General features: G+C 43.2%; 1 protein-coding gene across 1 annotated transcript in view; it reads left to right on the top strand.

The window, feature by feature from the left end:
* LOC144594732 (myosin-1B-like) overlaps positions 1 to 22,021 on the top strand; it is a 44,482-nt gene extending 22,461 nt beyond the window's left edge. The window contains exons 26-41 of the mRNA XM_078401575.1: positions 65 to 454; positions 555 to 681; positions 769 to 887; positions 1,248 to 1,444; positions 2,571 to 2,754; positions 2,853 to 3,018; positions 3,907 to 4,031; positions 4,142 to 4,450; positions 5,321 to 5,524; positions 5,635 to 5,760; positions 5,842 to 6,012; positions 6,116 to 6,220; positions 6,335 to 6,430; positions 6,569 to 6,697; positions 16,595 to 16,789; positions 21,770 to 22,021. Of these exons, the coding sequence (XP_078257701.1) occupies positions 65 to 454; positions 555 to 681; positions 769 to 887; positions 1,248 to 1,444; positions 2,571 to 2,754; positions 2,853 to 3,018; positions 3,907 to 4,031; positions 4,142 to 4,450; positions 5,321 to 5,524; positions 5,635 to 5,760; positions 5,842 to 6,012; positions 6,116 to 6,220; positions 6,335 to 6,430; positions 6,569 to 6,697; positions 16,595 to 16,789; positions 21,770 to 22,021 (2,895 nt within the window). The remainder of the gene's footprint in view (positions 1 to 64; positions 455 to 554; positions 682 to 768; positions 888 to 1,247; positions 1,445 to 2,570; positions 2,755 to 2,852; positions 3,019 to 3,906; positions 4,032 to 4,141; positions 4,451 to 5,320; positions 5,525 to 5,634; positions 5,761 to 5,841; positions 6,013 to 6,115; positions 6,221 to 6,334; positions 6,431 to 6,568; positions 6,698 to 16,594; positions 16,790 to 21,769) is intronic.
* Positions 22,022 to 22,321: the final 300 nt, after the last annotated feature.

The following is a 22,321-nucleotide window of genomic DNA, read 5'->3' as shown; positions in this document are numbered from 1 at the left end:
TTCACACTTCAAATTTGAGTAAATTTCATCCTGCAGTTGGTAAATGTATAAATTTGCATATTAGGCTCGTATTGAGGAGCTCGAGGAAGAAATTGAAGCTGAACATGCTGCTCGCGCTAAGACTGAGAAACAGAGAGCCGATCTTTCTCGGGAACTTGAAGAGATCAGTGAGCGACTGGAAGAAGCTGGTGGGGCAACTTCAGCTCAGATTGAAATGAACAAGAAACGAGAGGCAGAATTTCAGAAGATGCGCCGTGACCTGGAAGAATCCACCCTCCAGCACGAGGCCACATCTGCTGCTCTTCGCAAGAAGCAGGCTGACAGCGTGGCAGAACTTGGGGAACAAATCGATAACCTGCAGCGTGTCAAGCAGAAGCTCGAGAAGGAAAAGAGTGAGCTGAAGATGGAAATTGATGATCTCGCCAGCAACATGGAATATGTGTCTAAATCTAAGGTGAATTTAAAAGACCTTTATTGTTGGTCACATCAAGAAATAATGTAGTTCTTTAATTTTAAATATATATATAAAACTTACCACTATTATTTCCTTCAAGGCAAATTTTGAGAAGCTTTGTCGAACCCTAGAGGACCAACTTAGCGAAACTAAAGCAAAGAATGATGAGAATGGGCGGTTAATTAGTGATTTATCAACCCAGAAAGCTCGACTACAAACTGAAAATGGTAACGTCTTTAAAGAATTCCAACAAAATTTGATCTCAGCACTTATTTTTACTTTGAGGTTGGCATTAACTCTTAATTTATTTCTAGGTGAATACGCACGACAAATGGAAGAGAGGGAGTCCCTGGTTTCTCAAATGACAAGGGGAAAGCAAGTATTCACTCAGCAGAATGAAGAGCTAAAGAGACAATTGGAAGAAGAGCTAAAGGTAATTTTTCTGGCAATTTGGCTCTTACGCTCAGGAGCTGAAATGAGAAACATTTGACAAGGTATCAAGTGCATCTTTTAAATTTTGCACACATTAGTGGCATGCTAGTGCCAACAGCTGATTAATAAGATCTTGATTAAATATATAAATTATAAAATTTACATTCTCTAACTAATTTACTCTTTGCATTAATGCTTGTAATTTATTACACTGAATATAATGCAGTAAGTTGATACATATCAGGTTATTCCACAGGATGTAATGGTTCTTGAATACTTTGTATCAATGTTAATATTGGAAATAAAACACATTTTAATATTATCACTTTGATCTTTTACCATGTCTGTTACTTACTTAAAGGCTAAGAATGGCCTGGCCCATGCCCTTCAGTCATCTCGCCATGACTGTGACATGCTCCGTGAACAGTATGAAGAGGAGATGGAGGCAAAGGTTGAGCTTCAACGTGGAATGTCCAAGGCCAACAGTGAAGTGGCTCAGTGGAGAACAAAATATGAAACTGATGCAATCCAGCGCACAGAGGAACTGGAAGATGCCAAGTGCGTTTCTATGACCACATTCTCGGCTGTTCGTTTAACTACTTAACAACTCAGAAATTGAGCAATTTAGCCAAATGGGCGGTTTGGTCTTTGCCAATGTTTATATATCCTACATGAGATCCATACTACCTTAAAGTATCTAATCCTATCACCATATCTATTAGCTTCTGCCTCATATATTTATCATGTTTCCTGTAAACATATCTATTCAATGTACTGCAACTATTCCCCCTTATCCATCTTCTAAACTCTCTCTGACTAACGAATTGGAATTTCCACATTGATTGATGATTAAGACTAATAAAGACGTTATAGCGAGGCATGAGGAACAATAGATGCTAGAATCATGAGTAAAATGCAAAGTGCTGGTGTAACTCAGCAGGTCAGGTGGTATCTCTGGTGCTGTGATTCCCTCCAGAGATCCTGCCTGACCCGCTGAGTTACTCCAGCATTTTATTTTTGCTTTGAGATTCACCACATGTGGATTTTTAAAAATGTTGAGTTATCAAAACTCTACAACAGTTAACAAACTTATGAACCTACACATTCAGAGCAGAAGCCTTTCAATCTTGTTCTGCCATTCACCGACTACAGTTAATGTGACTGTATCTTAATTCCTTATTTCAACCTCCTCTGGTGACCTTTCAACCCTTGCTTGCATTGAATCTATCTACCTCTACTTTAAAATATTTAAATTTCACTGTCCTCTGAGAAAAAAAACATTCCAAAATGTTGTGATCCCTTTGAAGGAAAAAAATTCACATCATTACTGTCTCAAATGGACAATTCCTTACTTTTCATCAATGACCCCTAGTTCTGGATGATCTCACAAGAGAAAACCTGTGCTGCTCAGTGCATTTAGCATTTAAATTATCAATCTTGTTTTTGAGAAAAGACTTACAGCACATTAAACAATTCATGATCCTCTCAGTGCTACTGTCTGTCTTGTATATATTGTTACACTTTATGCCCCATTTTATGGTAATATGGAAAATGGACTTTTTTGCATTACTCTAAGGAAGAATGGTCAGGATTGATTCCATTTGAATGAAAGTGTTTTATCCTTTCATTGGTTAAATACAAATTTCTGCACAGTCTTGCAACTTTGAACATTGATCTCTTTCAGGAAAAAACTTGCCCAGCGACTCCAAGAGGCGGAGGATCACATCGAGGCAGTGAACTCAAAATGTGCTTCACTAGAAAAGACCAAACAGAGACTTCACAATGAAGTTGAAGATCTAATGATCGATGTGGAGCGAGCTAATGCTGCTGCAGCTGCTCTTGACAAAAAGCAGAGGAACTTTGACAAGGTATAAATCAGATCTTTGAATTGGATAGGTAAGATTTTAAATAAGAGTCAATTTCATCCATAATAAATTGAAAACTGTTTACTCTTGTGTGCTGTCAGATACTGGCAGACTGGAAGCAAAAATATGAGGAATGTCAGTCTGAATTAGAGGCATCCCAGAAGGAATCTCGTTCTTTGAGTACTGAACTCTTCAAAATGAAGAATGCTTATGAGGAATCATTGGACCATCTTGAAACATTGAAAAGGGAGAACAAGAATATTCAACGTATGTTATTTTGCAAACATCTTTTAGTTTTGTCTTTTTCAGTGCTGGTTTTATTTTGTTAAAATATCTTTCGTTAAGCATCCAGTGAGACCCTATGCCCTGCAATTCATTTGCCATGAATTACAGGGCATTTGAGTTTAGATTATTATCACATGTACTGAGGTACGGTGAAAAGGCATAGGGTCTCACTGAAGACATACTTGTTGGTGAGGTTGCCTGCTATAGGAAAATGAGGCATTAAAATATAAAAAGAGTTCAGAAAAAAACAATTTGAGGATATTGCTAGGACTTGATGGCCAGTTATTGGGAGAGATTGGGGTTAGACTAGGAGATGGAGAGGTGATCTTCTGAAGGTGAATAAAATCACGAGTAGCATAGATACAATGAATACATACAGTCTTTTTCCCAGGGTTGGGTAGATCAAGATCCAGAGTGCATAAGTTTAAGTTGAGAGGGGAAAGGCAACCTGAAGGGCAACTTTCTCACAGAGGCTAGTGGGTATATGGAATGAGCGTGAGAAAGTGGTTGAGAAAGATACAATAACAATGTTTCAAAGACAATTGGACAGGTACAGTTTTCGAGAAATATGCGTCAAATGTTGGCAAAGGGACCTAGCTTAGATGGGCTTCACAGTCAGCATGGATGAGTTGGGCAGAATGGCCTGTTTCTGCAATGTATAGCCCTATGACGTAAGGGCTCTAAATATTCTGCCTCAAGGCTCTCTCAATTTGATTTAAAACATAACTTTTTGAGCTATCTTCAGTTGCTTGGTATCAAATTTTATTTGATGACATTAGTGAAGTGTATAATATCTCACTGTGTTAATGCACTTTATAAGAATTGTTGTTAAGGAGGAACTTACTTCACTGAAAATATTATTTTCTTCAGAGGAGATCTCTGATTTGACTGAACAACTTGGAGAAAGTAGCAAAGCCTTGCATGAGATGGAAAAGGCTAAGAAATTGGCAGAGACAGAAAAGGCAGAAATCCAGAGTGCTTTGGAAGAAGCAGAGGTATGTTAGTGATGATCAATATTATCATTGACAGTATTCCATCATTTCCAACAATTTTGAATGTGAGTAAAACATGCAGATACTCGTTTTAACATTTTCTTTCTGTACAGGCTACTCTTGAACACGAAGAAAGCAAGTTCCTTCGTTTACAACTTGAATTAAATCAAATAAAATCAGAAAATGACCGAAAAATTGCTGAGAAAGATGAGGAAATTGATCAAATTAAGAGGAACAATCAGAGAGTTGTGGAAGCTCTGCAGACATCATTGGAGGCAGAAGTCAGAAGCAGAAATGATGCTCTGAGAATCAAAAAGAAAATGGAGGGTGATTTGAATGAAATGGAGATTCAGTTGAGTCATGCAAACCGCCAGGCTACAGAAGCCATGAAGCATCTCAGGAATGTACAGGCTCAATTTAAGGTAAGGGTAATATAATGTGCAGTTCTGCTTTGTCATGTCATTTCATATCTTTGAAATAAACATTGAAATTAAATTAGCAACCTTCGGGTGAAAAATGGTCGTCTAGAATTTACTGGAAAATACATACAATTCTACACCCGACTACCAGAGTTTACCTCTCCCTCCATGAGAAACACCAGGTGTGAGATTTGCATATGAACATAGAAATCCTGAACTTGCTGGCTGAGCTAATCAGACTTCATTTTGCTGTTGGACTCCTCACAGAATCCAGCAACACAGTGCAGACTTGCTGAATCCCCATTTGTTATGATGACTTCACCTGCTAAAGCAAGCTAAAATTGGCCCCAAAACACTGAGCCCATTCATTTGAATGGATTAAGATCTTAAGGCCCAGCGTAATATATATGTCATTTGAAATAGTTCGCAAATTTTTATTGTTTAAAAGTGTTTTAAGTGACTTGTAGAAGTAAAATTCTATTTATTTGATAATTATTACATTATTTATTACTAATGTCAAGGACATTCAGAAGCATGCATAGTGCTTTACACATTTGACAGCAATAAAAGCTTTGCCATTTGTCAAAGATTAGTTAAGCAGAATCATGGGTTTGGATTATTGTCACACATCTACATGATAGCACTAGCCCTGTCCTGCACAGGGCTTTGGTAGTTTGGATTATATATTTACTTACCAGCAAGTTGACATAATGGCCGAGGTAAAAATAAGGTTATTCTTTTTCTGAATCCCGTGGCAAATATAGCCCACTCACCCGAATAGCAAGTCTGCCCCTTTAGTTTTCAGAATGAATGCTCTTACAAAGTGAACTTAATTGCAACAATTTATTTCCTTTTATTAATATCTTTATTAAGGAGGCACAGATACATATAGATGAAGCTTTGAGAAGCAATGAAGACCTTAAGGAGCAGTTGGGTATGTCTGAACGCAGAAACAATCTTCAACAAGCTGAAATAGAGGAATTAAGAGGAGCTCTGGAACAAACAGAAAGAGCTCGCAAGCTGGCTGAACAAGAGCTGACTGATGCCAATGGACGTCTGCAACTTCTTCATTCTCAGGTACTTTGATGCCGGTCAGATTATAAGCACCATTGTTTAAAAATGCTATTTCCTGTGAACAATTAATTCTGCTCCCATGTCACTGAGGGCTACTGTTTCATTTTTAATAGAATACCAATCTTATCCACACCAAAAAAAAGCTTGAAACTGACATATCCCATCTTCAGTCTGAAGTTGAAGATGCCATTCAGGAGGCTAGAAATGCTGATGAGAAGGCCAAAAAAGCAATTACTGATGTAAGTTTTACATTCACAGTTGCTCTCTGATAATTTAGGCTGATTATATGACTTGAATATATCATATGTAATTACCATAAGGCTGCAATGATGGCAGAGGAGTTGAAGAAGGAGCAGGATACAAGTGCCCATCTTGAGAGAATGAAGAAGAACCTTGATCAAACCGTGAAGGACCTGCAGCATCGCCTGGATGAGGCAGAACAGCTGGCCTTGAAAGGAGGGAAGAAGCAAATCCAGAAACTGGAGGCCAGGGTATGTAAGAATACACAAGCATAAACCACTCGATTGAATAGAAAAAGAGAAATCAACAATAATTGTTTTGCTTGTTATTAATGTGAATGCTCTCCTGTCTTAGGTGCGTGAATTGGAGGGTGAATTCGAAGCAGAGCAGAAGCGTAGTGCTGATGCCATCAAAGGTGCTCGCAAATATGAGAGACGGATCAAGGAGCTTACCTATCAGGTAGGGAATTCAACTTTATATTTGAAATACAAACAAAGGCATTGCAAATGAATGACATTGACGTCCTGCCATTTTGCGATCAACAAAGAGCTATGTCCTTTACACTCCTTTTAGTCTGAAGAAGATAGAAAAAATCTTTTGAGGCTGCAGGATCTGGTTGACAAATTACAACTGAAGGTTAAAGCCTACAAGAGGCAAACAGAGGAAACCGTAAGTATCATTGGATAATTATTTTTAGGTAATTAGCTAATAAATGTGTAATATCCAAAGAAAGAAATGCGCAATACTACCACTAAAAATGAACGTGAATAATATCCCTTACTGTATTCCTTTTTGGCATGATTCTAGGAGGAACAGGCTAATGTTCACTTGTCCAAGTTTAGAAAAGTACAGCATGAACTTGAGGAGGCTGAAGAGCGTGCGGATATTGCAGAATCCCAGGTTAACAAACTCAGGGCCAAAAGTCGTGACATCAAGGTAAAATCTTTGGTTTAAATTTGTTTAATAGTATGAGTGCATTGGGTAATCTTACATCCTTTAGTACAGGTGACATTGATGAATAGATAGATCCTAACCAATGATTTCAATGTGCTGTTAACTGCAACCTGAATCCAGCTAGACAAGGCTGCATGTTATCTGACTACCAGTAGTGATCATGTTCAGGAAGGAATTTGTGGGGATGCCAGAAGAAAAGGCAAATTAGCTGATTCTCGCCAAAAAGCTAAAATATAAAGTTGGAGGAATAGCAGATATTAACTGGAACTGTAAGGATTTCTAAACCAGATTTGATCAAGCAAGTAGTGTGACTTCAGGCAAAAGGAATGAGAGACTTTATGCTGGAGACTCTCATACTGGTATTGGTTGTCTATCACTCTGGAGGTGCAGTGGCAGCTTTGCATGACTGTACAGCAAATAATTATTTTGTATTGTGAACATAACCTCATTTGTAAATATAGTGGTTATCGAGAAATGGCAACAAGAGTTTGGACATAAATGCAAATGCTTCCCTAAAACCTGGTTCATTTATTGGTTGGTAAATGAAATATTTTGCTTCACAGATGGTAGTCCAGGCTGAAGAGTAATTACAAGCTTGAAGAGTTCACTGAAGAAATTCACAGAATGTGCATTTCTTTGTAACTTATTTTTGTATATTGAGTTGGCTTTGTTAGTAATGCATTATTAATAAAAATAGTTTCAACCTGCTGAGATTCGTCATGTCGTGATTTTGATGACAGTGCTAAACCATTTGGGAGGAAAAAAAGAGAAATCTGCCATTGGATATCAACAAAAGCATTTAATGAACAGAAGCATTTAATGATTGGCACTGGTTTCTTAGAGATAAGTGCAGATTGAATCATAACCTATATTGTAAGGGACCTACATTTGTCTTCACTAATCTTTTCCTCTTCAGATATCCAAATGACACCTCTGAGTTATTCAATTTCTGACTATCATAAATTAGGTAAGAGCAGGCAAGAAGGCCAAAGGTCATTCATTTTCTTAATTGGCATTGCCAATATTGAAACTTTAACTGAATAAATAAAAGCATTGAGGAATTTGGTTTGTGTGGTGTATTATGATAAGAATCGACGAGTGAGACAGGTTAGCATACAACATATGGCTGCTTTACTTCAACACCACCAGAGGGTGTTATCAGGTATCCCACAATGCTTTATACCCGGAACTACGGCAAGGCTCAGCTGCCAAAACACAAATACTCAAAATGGTAAATACACCACATTACCCCCTTTTTAAAATGAAGGTAATCTTAAATCCGCGCCGTTGTGTTTGGCTGCCTGCCACTGTATGTTTCTTTTTTTTCCTAGTCAGATGTGCAGCACTTTGGTCAACGTGGGTTGTTTTTAAATGTGCTATACAAATAAATTGACTTGACTTAAATAACTGAAATTAGCAAGTGCCTTATTACTAACAATAACCATTCCCAAAATTACTACTATGCAAAGTTACTTGTTATCACTAGAGACCCTCTTGTAGTTTTAACAAGTCTCAGTCCATCTGTGTGTTCATATTAATGAAAACAACTTAAACAACTAAACAGTCCTTCATGCCGAACATTTCCCCTTTTAAAAAAAAAAAATGAAGCTTAAGGGACATAGCGGTCTGGAGGCTTCCTGACCCTTGATGATCGGCGTGGACTCAGCGGCGCAGCAGCTGCAGCTGTACGGTCCACAGTCCCTGGCTCGCTGCATGATGACATGTCCTCCGGCTGTGCGGGTTGGCTCGGTGCAGAAGTGTCAGTGGTTGAGTTTTCAGTGTCCTGATCCAGTCCATTTCCCATGACTCTGAATCTCAGCTGATCTCCATGTCTCCTGTAGGTGATGTCGGTGTCTCCTCCTTGTACTTTGTAAGACACCGGTCCTGTTTGATCCACTATGACTCCAGGAATCCATTTGCGTCCTCCCCCAGCCGTATTGTATAAATACACTGGGTCATCCATTGAGAAACACCTGTCTGCTGCACGGAGGTCATGGTGAAACTTCTGCTTGTACTGTTTTTTACGAACAGCGGCTGCTGTGTCCGGACGGATGAAATCCAGACGGGTGCGCACGTGTCTGTTCAGAAACAGGTCAGCAGGTGACTGACCAGTAGTGCAGTTTGGTGTGGTGCGATACTGCATCAAAAAGATGGAGACCCTGTCCTCCACATCCATTGCGGTGTGTGTCAGCTTTTTCATTCCACCCTTGAGTGACTGAACGTACCGTTCTGCCAGGCCATTCGAGGCAGGGTGACCAGGAGCACTTGTAGAATGAAGGATTCCATTCTGCTGCATGAAGTTTTTAAACTCCTCTGACGTGAACTGCGTTCCATTATCCGTGACAATGTGCTCCGGCAATCCATAAGCTGCGAACAGTCTTCTCAGTCGTGTGATAGTGGCTTGTGATGTGATGCTAGACATTTTAAACACCTCCAACCACTTGGAGTAAGCATCCACCACCAACATGAAAGTGTGTCCCAAAAATGGACCAGCAAAGTCTATGTGTAGTCTTTTCCAGCTCTGGCCAGGAAATTCCCATGGATGCAAAGGCACCTGACGAGGCATCCTTTGCTCCAATTGACATGACTCACATGCTCTGCAAACTTGCTCCACCTCTGCATCAACTTTAGGCCACCATACGTACTTGCGTGTTAGTGCTTTCATTTTCACAATTCCTGGATGGCCAGAATGCAGCTCCTTTAAAACAGTTTTTCTCAACTTTTCAGGAATCACCACTCTGGTGCCCCACAGGACACATCCTCGCTCTATTGAAAGTTCACATCTACGCGTGTGGAAAGCTTTCAGAGTCTCATCCACTTCAGCAGGCCAGCCATCCATGACAAATTTCAGCACCTTTGACAACACGTTGTCTGTGCGTGTTGCACGTGCCACTTGGTCTGCGTTCAGTGGAGCCTGCTCAAGATGTTCAGTTAACAGTGTGTATACGCTGTCAGTGATGGCTGTGGTCCCTGCGTCATTTGTGTCAGGCAGCGGAACTCTTGAGAGGCCATCTGCATTACCATGTTTCCCTGAGGCACAGTACTCAATGTGATAATCATAGGCAGAGAGAATTATTGCCCATCTTTGGATTCGAGCTGCAGCCATGGTAGGCAGGCTTTTGTGTTCTCCAAACAGTGTTAGCAGGGGTTTGTGATCAGTCACAAGTTTGAATTTCCTCCCCCACAGGTATTGGTGAAACTTCTTTACACCAAAAATGAGCGCCAGTCCCTCTTTCTCAATCTGAGAATATTTCTTCTCAGCAGGGGATAATGTGCGTGATGAGAAGGCGATGGGGCGCTCCTCCCCTGTAGGCATTTTGTGTTGTATGACAGCTCCAATGCCATACGCTGAGGAGTCACAGGCCAGAGTGAGAGGAAGCTTTTGGTCATAGTGCACCAGGATCTTGTCACTTGTGAGCAGCGATTTGCACTTGTCAAAAGCTTTCTGCTCTCGACTTTTCCACTCCCACGACACCTGGTCTTTCAGCAACCTGTACAGGGAAGCAAGCACGGTGCTTTGGTTGGGCATGAACCGTCCATAATAATTCACTAGTCCCAAGAAAGCTCTCAGCTCTTTCACACAGGTGGGGGCTGGTGCATCCTTTATTGCTCTGACTTTCTCCGGTGACGGCTGAATGCCCTGGCTGTTTAACACATGACCCAAGTATTCGATTTGTTTCTTTCCAAACTCACACTTTGCGTCCCTGACTCTCAGTCCGCTCTCCTGCAGTCTCTGTAGCACTTTATGCAGGTTTTGCAGATGCTCTCGTTCAGTTTTTCCTGTGATGAGGAGATCATCCAGATACACCACTACATCCAGATCTTTCATGAGGTTCTCCAGGATTCTTTGGAAGATGGAGGGTGCTGTGCTCACACCAAAAGCCAGTCTGTTATAGACAAATAAGCCTCGGTGTGTGTTAATGGTCAACAGTTTTTTTGATTCTTCCTCCAGAAGTACCTGCTGGTACGCTGAGGCGAGGTCAATCTTTGAAAACACCTTTGCTCCACTGAGGGTTGCCATCAACTCCTCTATCCGTGGCAAGGGATAAGTCTCTGTAGTGGCAGCTTGGTTTACAGTGAGTTTGTAATCTCCACACAGACGAATGGTATGGTCCTTTTTTTCAACCGGAACAACGGGTGCTGCCCATTCACTATGTTTGACTGGAGTAATTATGTTGGCCTTTTCCAGTCGGTCCAATTCAGCCTCCACTCGTGCTTTCATGGCAAATGGCAGTGGGCGGCTTTTGCAAAACTTTGGGCGGGCCCCTGGTTCCACCAGAATTGTTGCTTTGACATCACGCAGAGTGCCAAGTTCATCTTTAAACACTTCAGCGTGTAACTCCAGTACATCCTGTATTGATGTCAGATGAGGCATCTCCTTAATATGCTTTATGTCTTCCTGATAAGACTTGTCACTGGCATGTTTAATTTTTTTCCAGTTTAAGGTGAGCTTTTTTAACCAGTTCCTTCCACACAAAGCTGGTCCTGCTCCCTTTACCACAATCATTGGTAGCTGCTCACTCTGACTCTCATATTTGACAGTGGCTTCAAACTGTCCCAACACAGGAATAACCTCCCCTGTGTATGTCTTCAGTGTGACTTCAGCAAGCCCTAGTGGTTGCTTTAAAAAGGTGGTCTGAAACAACTCCTCTGAGATAATGCTCACGGCAGCTCCGGTGTCAATTTCTAGTTTGACTTCTTTGCCATTAACCTCAAAACATGCCCGGTATGCTTGTTTACAGTTGTTACCATTTACTAATGAAAACATTGGCAACACTATTTCCTCCGCCTCCACATACTTTGTGTTTTTATCAGTCTGTCGTTTATATCTGCTCTGTGTCGGTGCCGCCGCCACTTTTCCTCTGCATGCCCTTTTAATATGCCCGGTTTTACCACAGTTGTAACACTTTGCATCTTTAAAGCGACACACCTGTGGGCTGTGATTTCTGCTGTTACATCTATGGCAGTTCCTCCCCGTTTGCTTAACCGTGTGCGCATCCACTTTATGCACTTGGTTCGGACGTACCTCGTGTCCCCGCAGCTGCTGCGTGTCTCTCTCCGCAGTCTCCATGCTGAGGGCGATTTCAAATGCCCGTGCAAAAGTCAGGTTGGACTCCGACAACAGCCGTCGCTGGCTTGCCTCATTACAAATCCCACTGACAAAACGGTCCCGAAGCGTCTCGTTCAACGTCGCTCCAAACTCACAGTTAACTGCACACTGTTTCAGCTCCGCAACGTAACTGGTCACAGATTCATCCGCCCGCTGGTTGCATCGGTTAAAGCGGAATCTCTCCGCAATAAGCAACAGCTTGGGTTCAAAATGAGTCTTTAAAATGTTCACAATGTCATCGTAGGACTTATCTTTTGGCTTCAGCGGCTGCACCAGGTTCCTTAACAGACCATATGTAGATGCTCCCATCACACTTAACAGAGTAGCTACTTGCTTCTCCACTGCAATGTCGTTAGCCTCAAAAAACTGCTCTAAACGTTCCACATACGCCGACCAAGACTCTGTCTTCGGGGCGAACTCCCCTATGGAACCTATGATAGGCATTTTCTGCTTGTTTTATCCTCGTCGCCAACTTTAACTGTGGTGTATTATGATAAGAATCGACGAGTGAGACAGGTTAGCATACAACATATGGCTGCTTTACTTCAACACCACCAGAGGGTGTTATCAGGTATCCCACAATGCTTTATACCCGGAACTACGGCAAGGCTCAGCTGCCAAAACACAAATACTCAAAATGGTAAATACACCACAGTTTGGTACCTAGGATCAAAATGTAATGTATTGAAGGGTAGAGCATGAAACATTTCCCCCTTAATGATACTTATTTCCAATTGTTTATATACCAAATAATTCCTCAACAAAACATCAAACAAAGAACAGTACAGCACAGGAACGGGCACTTTGGCCCACAATGTTTGTGGCGAACACGATGCCCAGCTGAATTTATCTTATCTGCCTGCAAGTGATCCATATCCCTCCATTCCCTGCACATCCATGTGCATTCCTGTTATGGGGTGACCAGAACTGCATGCATTACTCCAAATGCGGCCAAACCAAAGTCCTATTGAACTGCATCATGACTTCCTGACTCTCACATTCAATGCCCCTAGCAATTAAGCCAGGCATACTATATGTCTTCTTTACCACCGTATCTACTTGTGGTGCCACCTTTAGTGAGCTGTGAACTTGGACTCCAAGATCATTCTGCACATCAAAGCTGTTAAGGATCTTGCCATTAACTGCATACTCTCCCCTTACATTCAACCTCCCAAAGTGCAACACCTCACACTTGCTCGGGTTAAACTCCATCTACCATTTTTCCACACATTTCATCAGCTGATCCATATTAAAGCTGATAGATTCTGCCATCAATCTCCTATGAACAGACCTCCCAACATTTGATTTTACAAATTCAGAATTTTGATGTCCAAAATTCAGAATTTTACATCAAAATTCATAATATGGCGCCTAATGCAACTTTTCAGCAAAAAAAGTATGGACGCCAAATGCGCATACGCATTGCGCTACATTCACGTGTGAAAAACAACTATTATTTCCAACAGTCTGTAGTTCTTGGACTACATGTACAATGTCAGGCCTATCATGAGTATATTCTGCTATTTATAGAAAGGTTATTGAACCAACATACTTTTTACAACACAAAGAAAAAATTGTTTTGTTTTGTTTTCTCTATTTTGCTTTTTCCTTACACAAAATGTACGACTAAGTTATGAAGAAAGAGTTTCATTTAAAAATGCACATAACTAACCATCCATTGAAGACAAACTTGCTCCAGTGGTCTTCAACTACCCCACTACCACCCACCCTCCCCTCCCCACCTTTCCCCCCACCTCCACTCCACCTCCCATCCTTCCCACCCCCTCCCACCCACACTCCCCTCCCTCCCCCCTCCCTTCCTCCACCCCCGACCCCCACTCCGCTGCCCCTTCCCCCACACCCCATCCCCTCTCAACCTCGCTACGCAGCAAGGTGAGCCCAGCGGCAAGGTGAGTCGAGGCCAGCGACAAGGTGAGGCGAACCCAGTGGCGAATTGAGGGGAGGCCAGCGGCAAGGTGAGGCCGGGCCAGCGTTGAGGTGAGTCAGGGCCAGCGGTGAGGTGAGGCCGGGCCAGCGGTTAGGTGAGGCCGGGCGAGGCCAGCGGTGAGGTGAGGCCGGGCGGGGCCAGCGGTGAGGTGAGTCAGGACCAGCGGTGAGGTGAGGACAGGCGAGGCCAGCGGTGAGGTGAGGCCGGGCGTGGCCAGCGGTGAGGTGAGTCAGGACCAGCGGTGAGGTGAGGACAGGCGAGGCCAGCGGTGAGGTGAGGCCGGGCGTGGCCAGCGGTGAGGTGAGGCCGGGCCAGCGTTGAGGTGAGGTAGGGCCAGAGGTGAGGCCGGGCGGGGCCAGCGGTGAGGTGAGTCGGGGCCAGCGTTGAGGTGAGGTGGGGCCAGCGGTGAGGCGAGTCGGGGCCAGCGGCGAGGTGAGGCCGGGCGGGGCCAGCGGTGAGGTAAGTCGGGGCCAGCAGTGAGGTGAGGCCGGACGAGGCCAGCGTTGAGGTGAGGTGGGGCCAGCGGTGAGGTGAGGACAGGCGAGGCCAGCGGTGAGGCCGGGCGGGGCCAGCGGTGAGGCGAGTCGGGGCCACCGGTGAGGCCGTGCGGGGCTAGCGGTGAGGCGAGTCGGGGCCAGCGGTGAGGCCGGGCGGGGCCAGCGGTGAGGCGAGTCGGGGCCAGCGGCGAGGTGAGGCCGGGCGGGGCCAGCGGTGAGGCTGGGCGGGGCCAGCGGTGAGGTGAGTTGGGGCCAGCGGTGAGGTGAGGCCGGGCCAGCGGTTAGGTGAGGCCGGGCGAGGCCAGCGGTGAGGTGAGGCCGGGCGGGGCCAGCGGTGAGGTGAGTCAGGACCAGCGGTGAGGTGAGGACAGGCGAGGCCAGCGGTGAGGTGAGGCCGGGCGGGGCCAGCGGTGAGGTGAGGCCGGGCCAGCGTTGAGGTGAGGTAGGGCCAGAGGTGAGGTGAGTCGGGGCCAGCGTTGAGGTGAGGTGGGGCCAGCGGTGAGGCGAGTCGGGGCCAGCGGCGAGGTGAGGCCGGGCGGGGCCAGCGGTGAGGTAAGTCGGGGCCAGCGGTGAGGTGAGGCCGGACGAGGCCAGCGTTGAGGTGAGGTGGGGCCAGCGGTGAGGTGAGGACAGGCGAGGCCAGCGGTGAGGCCGGGCGGGGCCAGCGGTGAGGCGAGTCGGGGCCACCGGTGAGGCCGTGCGGGGCCAGCGGTGAGGCGAGTCGGGGCCAGCGGTGAGGCCGGGCGGGGCCAGCGGTGAGGCGAGTCGGGGCCAGCGGCGAGGTGAGGCCGGGCGGGGCCAGTGGTGAGGCCGGGCGGGGCCAGCGGTGAGGTGAGTTGGGGCCAGCGGTGAGGTGAGGCCGGACGAGGCCAGCGTTGAGGTGAGGTGGGGCCAGCGTTTTCGTGGAAATGAAATAAGAAAGCAGAAACTTTCCGCCAAATTCGGAAGGGTTGGGAGGTCTGTATGAAGTTCTTCTAACCTATTCCTATGAGAAACATATGTCACCATAATATATTTAGCAATTAAATGATAACTGAATAAATGATTCTGGTGGTTCCTAAAATCCAGAACTTTTTGTCTTTTTAGCAGATATTTAAATAATTCTCTATTTTAAGAACATTTATTTTGGAAAAGAAAAACAACATGCATTGGCAAGGAACTCTAAGTATTGTTTCCATTCACTAAGGGTTCTCTTAACCGAGCTTTTACAAATTCTTTGTTAAGAAATAGCAAAATCAAAGAATTTACAAAGCACATTTCAGAATTGCAAGTCATTCTAAACTACTTCATAAAAAATTGAATACTTCGTAAGTATATTTGCAGGCAAAATGTTTCAGTAAATAATAGGACGATGGCTTGGAAAGCGTAACTTACACATTCTACATTACATGCAATGTTGATAGAAATTTATCAGGAAATCTATTGATAATACTTGTTGTATGATTTCCAGAAGCAGGAACTTTCCTTGCGAATCCTGTGGAAGGCTTAGGGGAGATATCAATGAGATGAAGTGAGGGGTCTCAGTCGCTTTCCACAAAGTAGAGGATTCTAAAACCAGAGGGCATAGATTTATGGTGAGAGGGGAAAAAATTAACAGGGACCTCAGGGTGATATTTTCTCGCAGACGGTAGTCCGTATCTGTAATGAGCTGCCAGAGGAAGCTATCAAGGTAAATACAAATGTGACTTTCAAAACACAAACATATGGATAGGAAGGGTTTAGAAAGATATGGGCCAAATGCAGGGAAATAGGATAGCCCAAGATAACATCTTGGTCGGAAGGGGCAGTTTCCATTCACTATTGCCGGATGCCAATAAGTAGCTAGATATTCAGAACAGCATCCAAGTATATGTAATACATGATTAATTCTTGCCTGGATGGGCTATGATCGATGTGGGCTATTCGAGCAAAAGGAAAGAATTAAAACCTACCTGGATGAAACTAAGTCTGCGTGGGTTTTCTCCAAGATCTTCGGTTTCCTCCCACACTCCAAAGACGTACAGGTATGTAGGTTAATTGACTGGGTAAATGTAAAAAATTGTCCCTAGTGGGTGTAGGATAGTGTTAATGTGCGGGGATCGCTGGGCGGCGCGGACTTGGTGGGCCGAAAAGGCCTGTTTCCGCGCTGTATATGATATGATATGATAAGTCGACCTGACCTGACATTTGTGAAAAAGGTTTTGGTGGGGGCTCTTTAAGTAAAGAGTTTCTCCTCATTGTGGGTCTTCTTCATGGCCCCAACCCATCCCCTGAATACGTACCTGACCCCAACCAACTCTGACAGTTCCAAGTCTCCCTAAGTAAACACAATTCCTCAACAATAGGACGAGCTTCCAATACCCAAACCAAGCCGGTCCTGTCTCACCTGTGCCCATCCCTACAACTTGCAAAATGGATCTGTCACCTATCTGGTTTCCTTTGCATACCTGGCAATTCTTTCTTGGGCTGATGTGCAACTGAAATTTGCAGCAGCAGACCCTTGCAGAACTGAAGCTAAAATGCTAAAGGGTGGAGATCAGGTAAAGATTAAAATCCTCTTTCAGCGCAACTCTTCAGCCTTGGTGCATGAAATCAAATCATGTCATAATTATAGTAGAAATATGTGCCTTATTGGGCATGAGGCAGACTGGAAGTAGACTCAAGTGAAGTACGGTATAGAAGCAGATAACATTTTGAAAAATCCTGGAAGTAGGGACTGAATGGTAATGTACACCCATGTAAAATTATTCCCCATTGTTCCAACCTATCTCCGAAAATAACTATTTCAAATTCCGAGTATAAATGTATGCGAATCAATTTCCCCAAGTGCCAATTTTTCCTGAAATGCTGGCATTTCATATCCGTAATAGAGACATTGGTCATACGAACACATATATTTGCACATCGCTAGTACCCCGATTCCAGGGCTCAAACCACTTGCAAGTACTTACATGTTTCAAATTATGGTACATGTAAAATTCTCCAGGAGGCTCCTCATCTCATTTTTCCTTAGTTTTCCTTAGTTTCCTTAGTTTCCTTAGTTCCCTAGTTCCTCCTTCCCTCTGTGAATTTCTAAAATTCCCGCTTCTCACTATCCCCTGCCTTTGAGAATTCCTACTTTCAGTTCCCTCTGTCTTTGAGAATTCCTACTTTCAGTTTCCCCTTTTTCCACAGTTCCAAAACACAACCTCCTTAGTTCCAGGTCAAAAGGATTAGGAGCAGAATTAGACCATTCAGCCCATCAAGTCTACTTCGCCATTCAATCATGGTTGATCTATCTCCCCCTCCTTACCCCAATCTCCTGTCTTCTCCCCGTAACTTCTGACACCTATACTAATCAAATAATCTATCTATCTCTGCCTTAAAAATATCCACTGACTTTGTCTCCACAGCCTTCTGTGGCAAAGAATTCCACAGCTTCACGCCACCTGATTAAAGAAATCACTCCTCATCTCCTTCCTAAAAGACTATCCTTTAATTCTGAGGCTATGACGTCTAGTCCTAGACTCTCCCACTAATGGAAACATCCACTCGATCCACGCCTTTCGCTATTCTGTATGTTTCAATGAGGTCACCCCTCATTCTTCTAAACTCCAGCGAGTACAGGCCCAGTGCCGACAAACGCTCGTCATAAGTCAACCCACTCATTCCTGGGAGCATTCTTGTAAACCTCCTCTGGACCCTCTCCAAAGCCAGCGCATTCTTCCTCAGATATGGTGCCCAGAATAGCTCACAATATTCCAAATGAGGCCTTTACCAGTGCCTTATCAAGCTTTAACATTACATCCCTGTTTTTGTTTACAAGCCTTCTTGAAATCTACATATTACTAAAACTCTCACACTGTACATATATATATATTCATTCCCAAAATACAGCCAAAACGGTTCACAACAGCGTGACAATTTTAGCACCACCTTCATCATCATTATCTTATGGTTCCAATGCTTGTTATATTTTTAAAGTTTTTCACTATTTAAACTTTAATAAATTTGATCTGGTTTACCACCCCCCCCCCCCCCCCCCCCCCCCCCCAACATGGGGTCCGGCGCGTCCTGAGTCCTGATTGGCTACCTCCGTGTTTGACGTCACAATGGGAACGCCGCCGTGTCCAAGCAGACGCGGTTGGGGGAGGGTTTCCACTCGGAGGAGGCGGGACCCGGCCGAGTGTCGGGGGTGGCAGCTAATGAGGGGGGGGGAAGGAGAGATATCATGCTGCCGGCTGACACGATAGCCACACCAGGGCCGCGGTAAGTGCCTCCCTCTCCCCCTTCCTCTGCCCCCTCGCCCGCCCCCTGGGGAGTTTTAAGGGGGGTTGAGGGGGATGGAGTGGGTGCGTGTCATCATTTGGCAGGGGAGGTTTGGACGGAGGGTTGCCGGGCTCACAGGAGAGATTTGGGCCCAACTGGTCCACGCCTGGCTGGTAAATACTAGAATTGAGTTTGCTTTCTTTACCACCAATACGATTTGCAGATGAACTTTTTGGGAATCCTGCACCAGCACTCCCAAGTCCCTTTGCATCTCAGAGTTCCGGATCTCACCCCATTTAGAAAATAGTCTACCCCTTTATTCCTACTACCAAAATGCATGACTCCACACTCTGCTACACCATAGTCCATCGGCCACTCTCATCCTCTCTCCCACCCTGTCGATGTCCTTCAGCAAAGTCCCTGCTTTCTCTACATGACCTGGCCCTTCACCTATTTTCGTATTGTATGCAAACCTTGCCACAAAGCCTTCAATCCCCTCATCCAAATCATTAATATACAAATATAATAGTCATCTGAGTCATGACACTAATTCTGTTAAAGAAAACTTGAAAACCCACCACAAAGATATCGAGCAAGACAATCGAGACTTTATTTAAGAGCGGCAACTACAACAGCTGTTTGGAAGAATCAAAAACGGAATGTTCACTGGACAAAGATTCATGTGATTTTTTATACACAACCAGAACAGATTTTGCAAAGGCACTTCAGCAAACCTTTGCTGTCAGATTGCTGGTATTTTCTTTCCTGATATTTATCTAAAATTAACCTTGATAATATTCCTTTAATATCTCCCAAGTAAACATTAATATTTTTTAATGTTATTTTCATTTGTATGCAAAAGTGTATTCTGTTTACTTGATGGGAAAGTTTTGCTTGTGTGTGGTACTTCATATAGCCATGTAATACATAATATAAACTTATGGTTCCAGACTTTCTTCAACTGTTGTAAAATTAAAATTTGTTTTTGATTTTTACCCATAATTGGACACGAAAATGTGACATTTTTTACACATCATAACTTATGTGAAAATATATACGTATCGTAATGGCCTACATTTGTCTAGACACATTTTTTTTGAGGACCTTTGATATGCCTTTCCAAACCCGACTTTGCTTGGAGAAATTAGTTGCACATATTCATTTGGGAGAGTCAAAAATATCATGCTCATGTACGTAACTTATCGTGTCCTGAGTTACGTACGTAAGATGCCGTTGGAAATCATGAAAAATTAATATTTTTCGGATCGATATTCATTTGTTTCTATGATGCTCAAGCCAAGTAAAAAAAATATATGTCCAAAAATTCTTAGCTCAACATACTTTAAAGCAAACGAGACATACTGTGCTGAAGAAGGGTCTCGACCCGAAACGTCACCCATTCCTTCTCTCCCGAGATGCTGCCCGACCTACTGAGTTACTCCAGCATTTTGTGAATAAATCGATTTGTACCAGCATCTGCAGTTATTTTCTTATACATACTGTGCTTACTTTGTTCTCCGTGTCCAAATCGTTACGTACATTAACCCGCTGTTTTCATGTCTGGTGGATCTGTCAACTTATAAAAACATTTACATTGCTGTCATGAGAGAACCCACGGGTAAGTGTAGTTTGTCAGTTTTCTGCTGACGGTGCTGCAGCCTGATAACCCTTCGTGTCTTCGGAGCGTCTGCTGGTTACGTACCGGAGACGTTCAATTGTCCAGCGCTACCTTCCTAATGAAAGCGTCCTAATTTTCGCTGAAATCACTGACAAGTCGGTAAGTACTTGAGAGTTTTGAACTATAACATCTTGTATGGGTTACTTAAAACCCAAGCTTCACTGTAACAAGGAATAAACCGGATTTACTTCCAGTTTACTAATAGCTGTATTAAAAAAAAAAGATTTTTAAGTGGTTACGTGGATTTTTGTGAAAAGTGTGTGGGCATTTTATGAAAATGTAAGGGAGATGCATATCTGGTTTCTGGGTTGCATATCTGGGTTTGGAGCCCACTTTACATGTAATGGTGGAGGCCAAAAACATCGCGAAAATTCCCAAGCTGTCAAACTGTTGCCTCCAATCTACCTGTCAAATGGCCTGACGGTAAATAAATTGGTTACTGTCCAATTTCATTGTGGACCGCCACAGATAGGATGTATAACTACACTTTAATGAATTAGAAAAAAAGAAGTTCTACCATTGCTATCAAATGCCATTGAGACACCATGTTACGTACGTTAACACTTGTGTGGTAAATTTTTAATTACCTGAAAAAACTACTTGCGGTTGTGGAACTATCTTCTTTCTTTTTGATAGAGTCAGACGATAGTCAAACTTGTAAATAAATGTGTTTGCATTGGTTTTTACAACAATTAAGTTTTGGGTGTCTATGTCACGCTATGTCCCAGTATCATATTTATACACATATACAAATATAATAGTTATCTGAGTCATGACACTAATTCTGATAAAGAAAACTTTAAAACCCACCACAAAGATATCGGGCAAGACAATCGAGACTTTATTTAAGAGCGTCAACTACAACAGCCATTTGGAAGAATCAAAAACGGAATGTTATACACAACCGGAACAGATTCTGCAAAGACACTTTAGCAAACCTTTGCTGTCAGATTGTATTGACAACAACTGTAAATCAAGGATGGTCGGCAAACACATCCTGTGCTTGGGTCTTCTTCAATCAACTGGCAGCTAAACTGATGTCCTGTTTTTTGTTTTTACTTATGTTTTTTGTACGATTGTCATTTGTCCATTTACGGCACCAAGAAGTTGATGCCTGCAAGTGCATGAATTTTCATGAGAGTCTAAGACATCAGAAAACGTGATTAGAAGCCAATTGTTAGTGGGCAAATTATTGGAATCAGTTCCCAGGGCATTTTTTAAAAAAAATTTGGAATAGGAGTTAGAAATTAGGAATCAAAAACATGCTTTTTGTAACGGTAAGTGGATTGGTTTTATTTTTGAAGGGGCGACACAGAGGATTAATGAGGACACTACAACTGATGTTGTCCAGCAAAATCTTTGCAAGGTTTTTGTCAAATGCACACTTGCTAGCCAGTTGCCAAATACAAATCCCAAGGGGTGCAATGGAGACTGATAATTATGATGCAAAATTAGTTTAGTGGCAGGAAAGGTGAGTGATGTTTGACGATATTCCTTGCACCAAACACAAATATTGCATTCTATTTAGCCAATCATCAAAGTTTCACTTTGTATACAATCTGTTTAGTACCTGTTCTGATCTATTTGTATTCAGATGGAAAGAAGGCGATATATTGTTTATGATCGTTCCAATAATTCAACCTTCCTGCAGATCTGGAGATCTTGGCTCTGGTGCACTTTATTATTTGACAGCCTATTCATGGTCAGTAAGATTGTGGAGCATGTGCAGAGCCTGGTCATGTTGAAAGAGTTTAAGTATTTAAAAAAAGAAAAGATACACAAAATGGTTGCCGGCTTCTTCTTGCGCGTTGCACGTGGCTTAGCTAAGCAGAGAGAGAAAAGATAAAGTTGTGTCTAACCGTGAGAAGTACAGCTAAGCAGAAAAGATAAATCTGTGTCTAACTGTGAGAAGTGCAGCATGTACTTAAAAAAAACCTGACCTACTGATGACTTCTTAATACCTTATATGGACATGGTCTTATTTCTTTCTCTACCTTGTTTGGGCATGATGTGAGTGGTGCCACCTCATTCACTGATAAGAAAAATATATAACTGTACTGTTTTGTCCTTTGTTTCGGTGAGTGGGACACGAGGTGAGCTTGGGTGTCAGAAGACACTCGGTGCTGATCTCCCCACTCCTGCCTGG

This window comes from Rhinoraja longicauda, chromosome 6 (genome assembly GCF_053455715.1).
Source record: "Rhinoraja longicauda isolate Sanriku21f chromosome 6, sRhiLon1.1, whole genome shotgun sequence".
In the NCBI taxonomy this organism is placed as follows: domain Eukaryota; kingdom Metazoa; phylum Chordata; class Chondrichthyes; order Rajiformes; family Arhynchobatidae; genus Rhinoraja; species Rhinoraja longicauda.
Note: the sequence above shows the minus strand (reverse complement) of the source record. Positions and strands in the feature narration are given on the sequence as shown.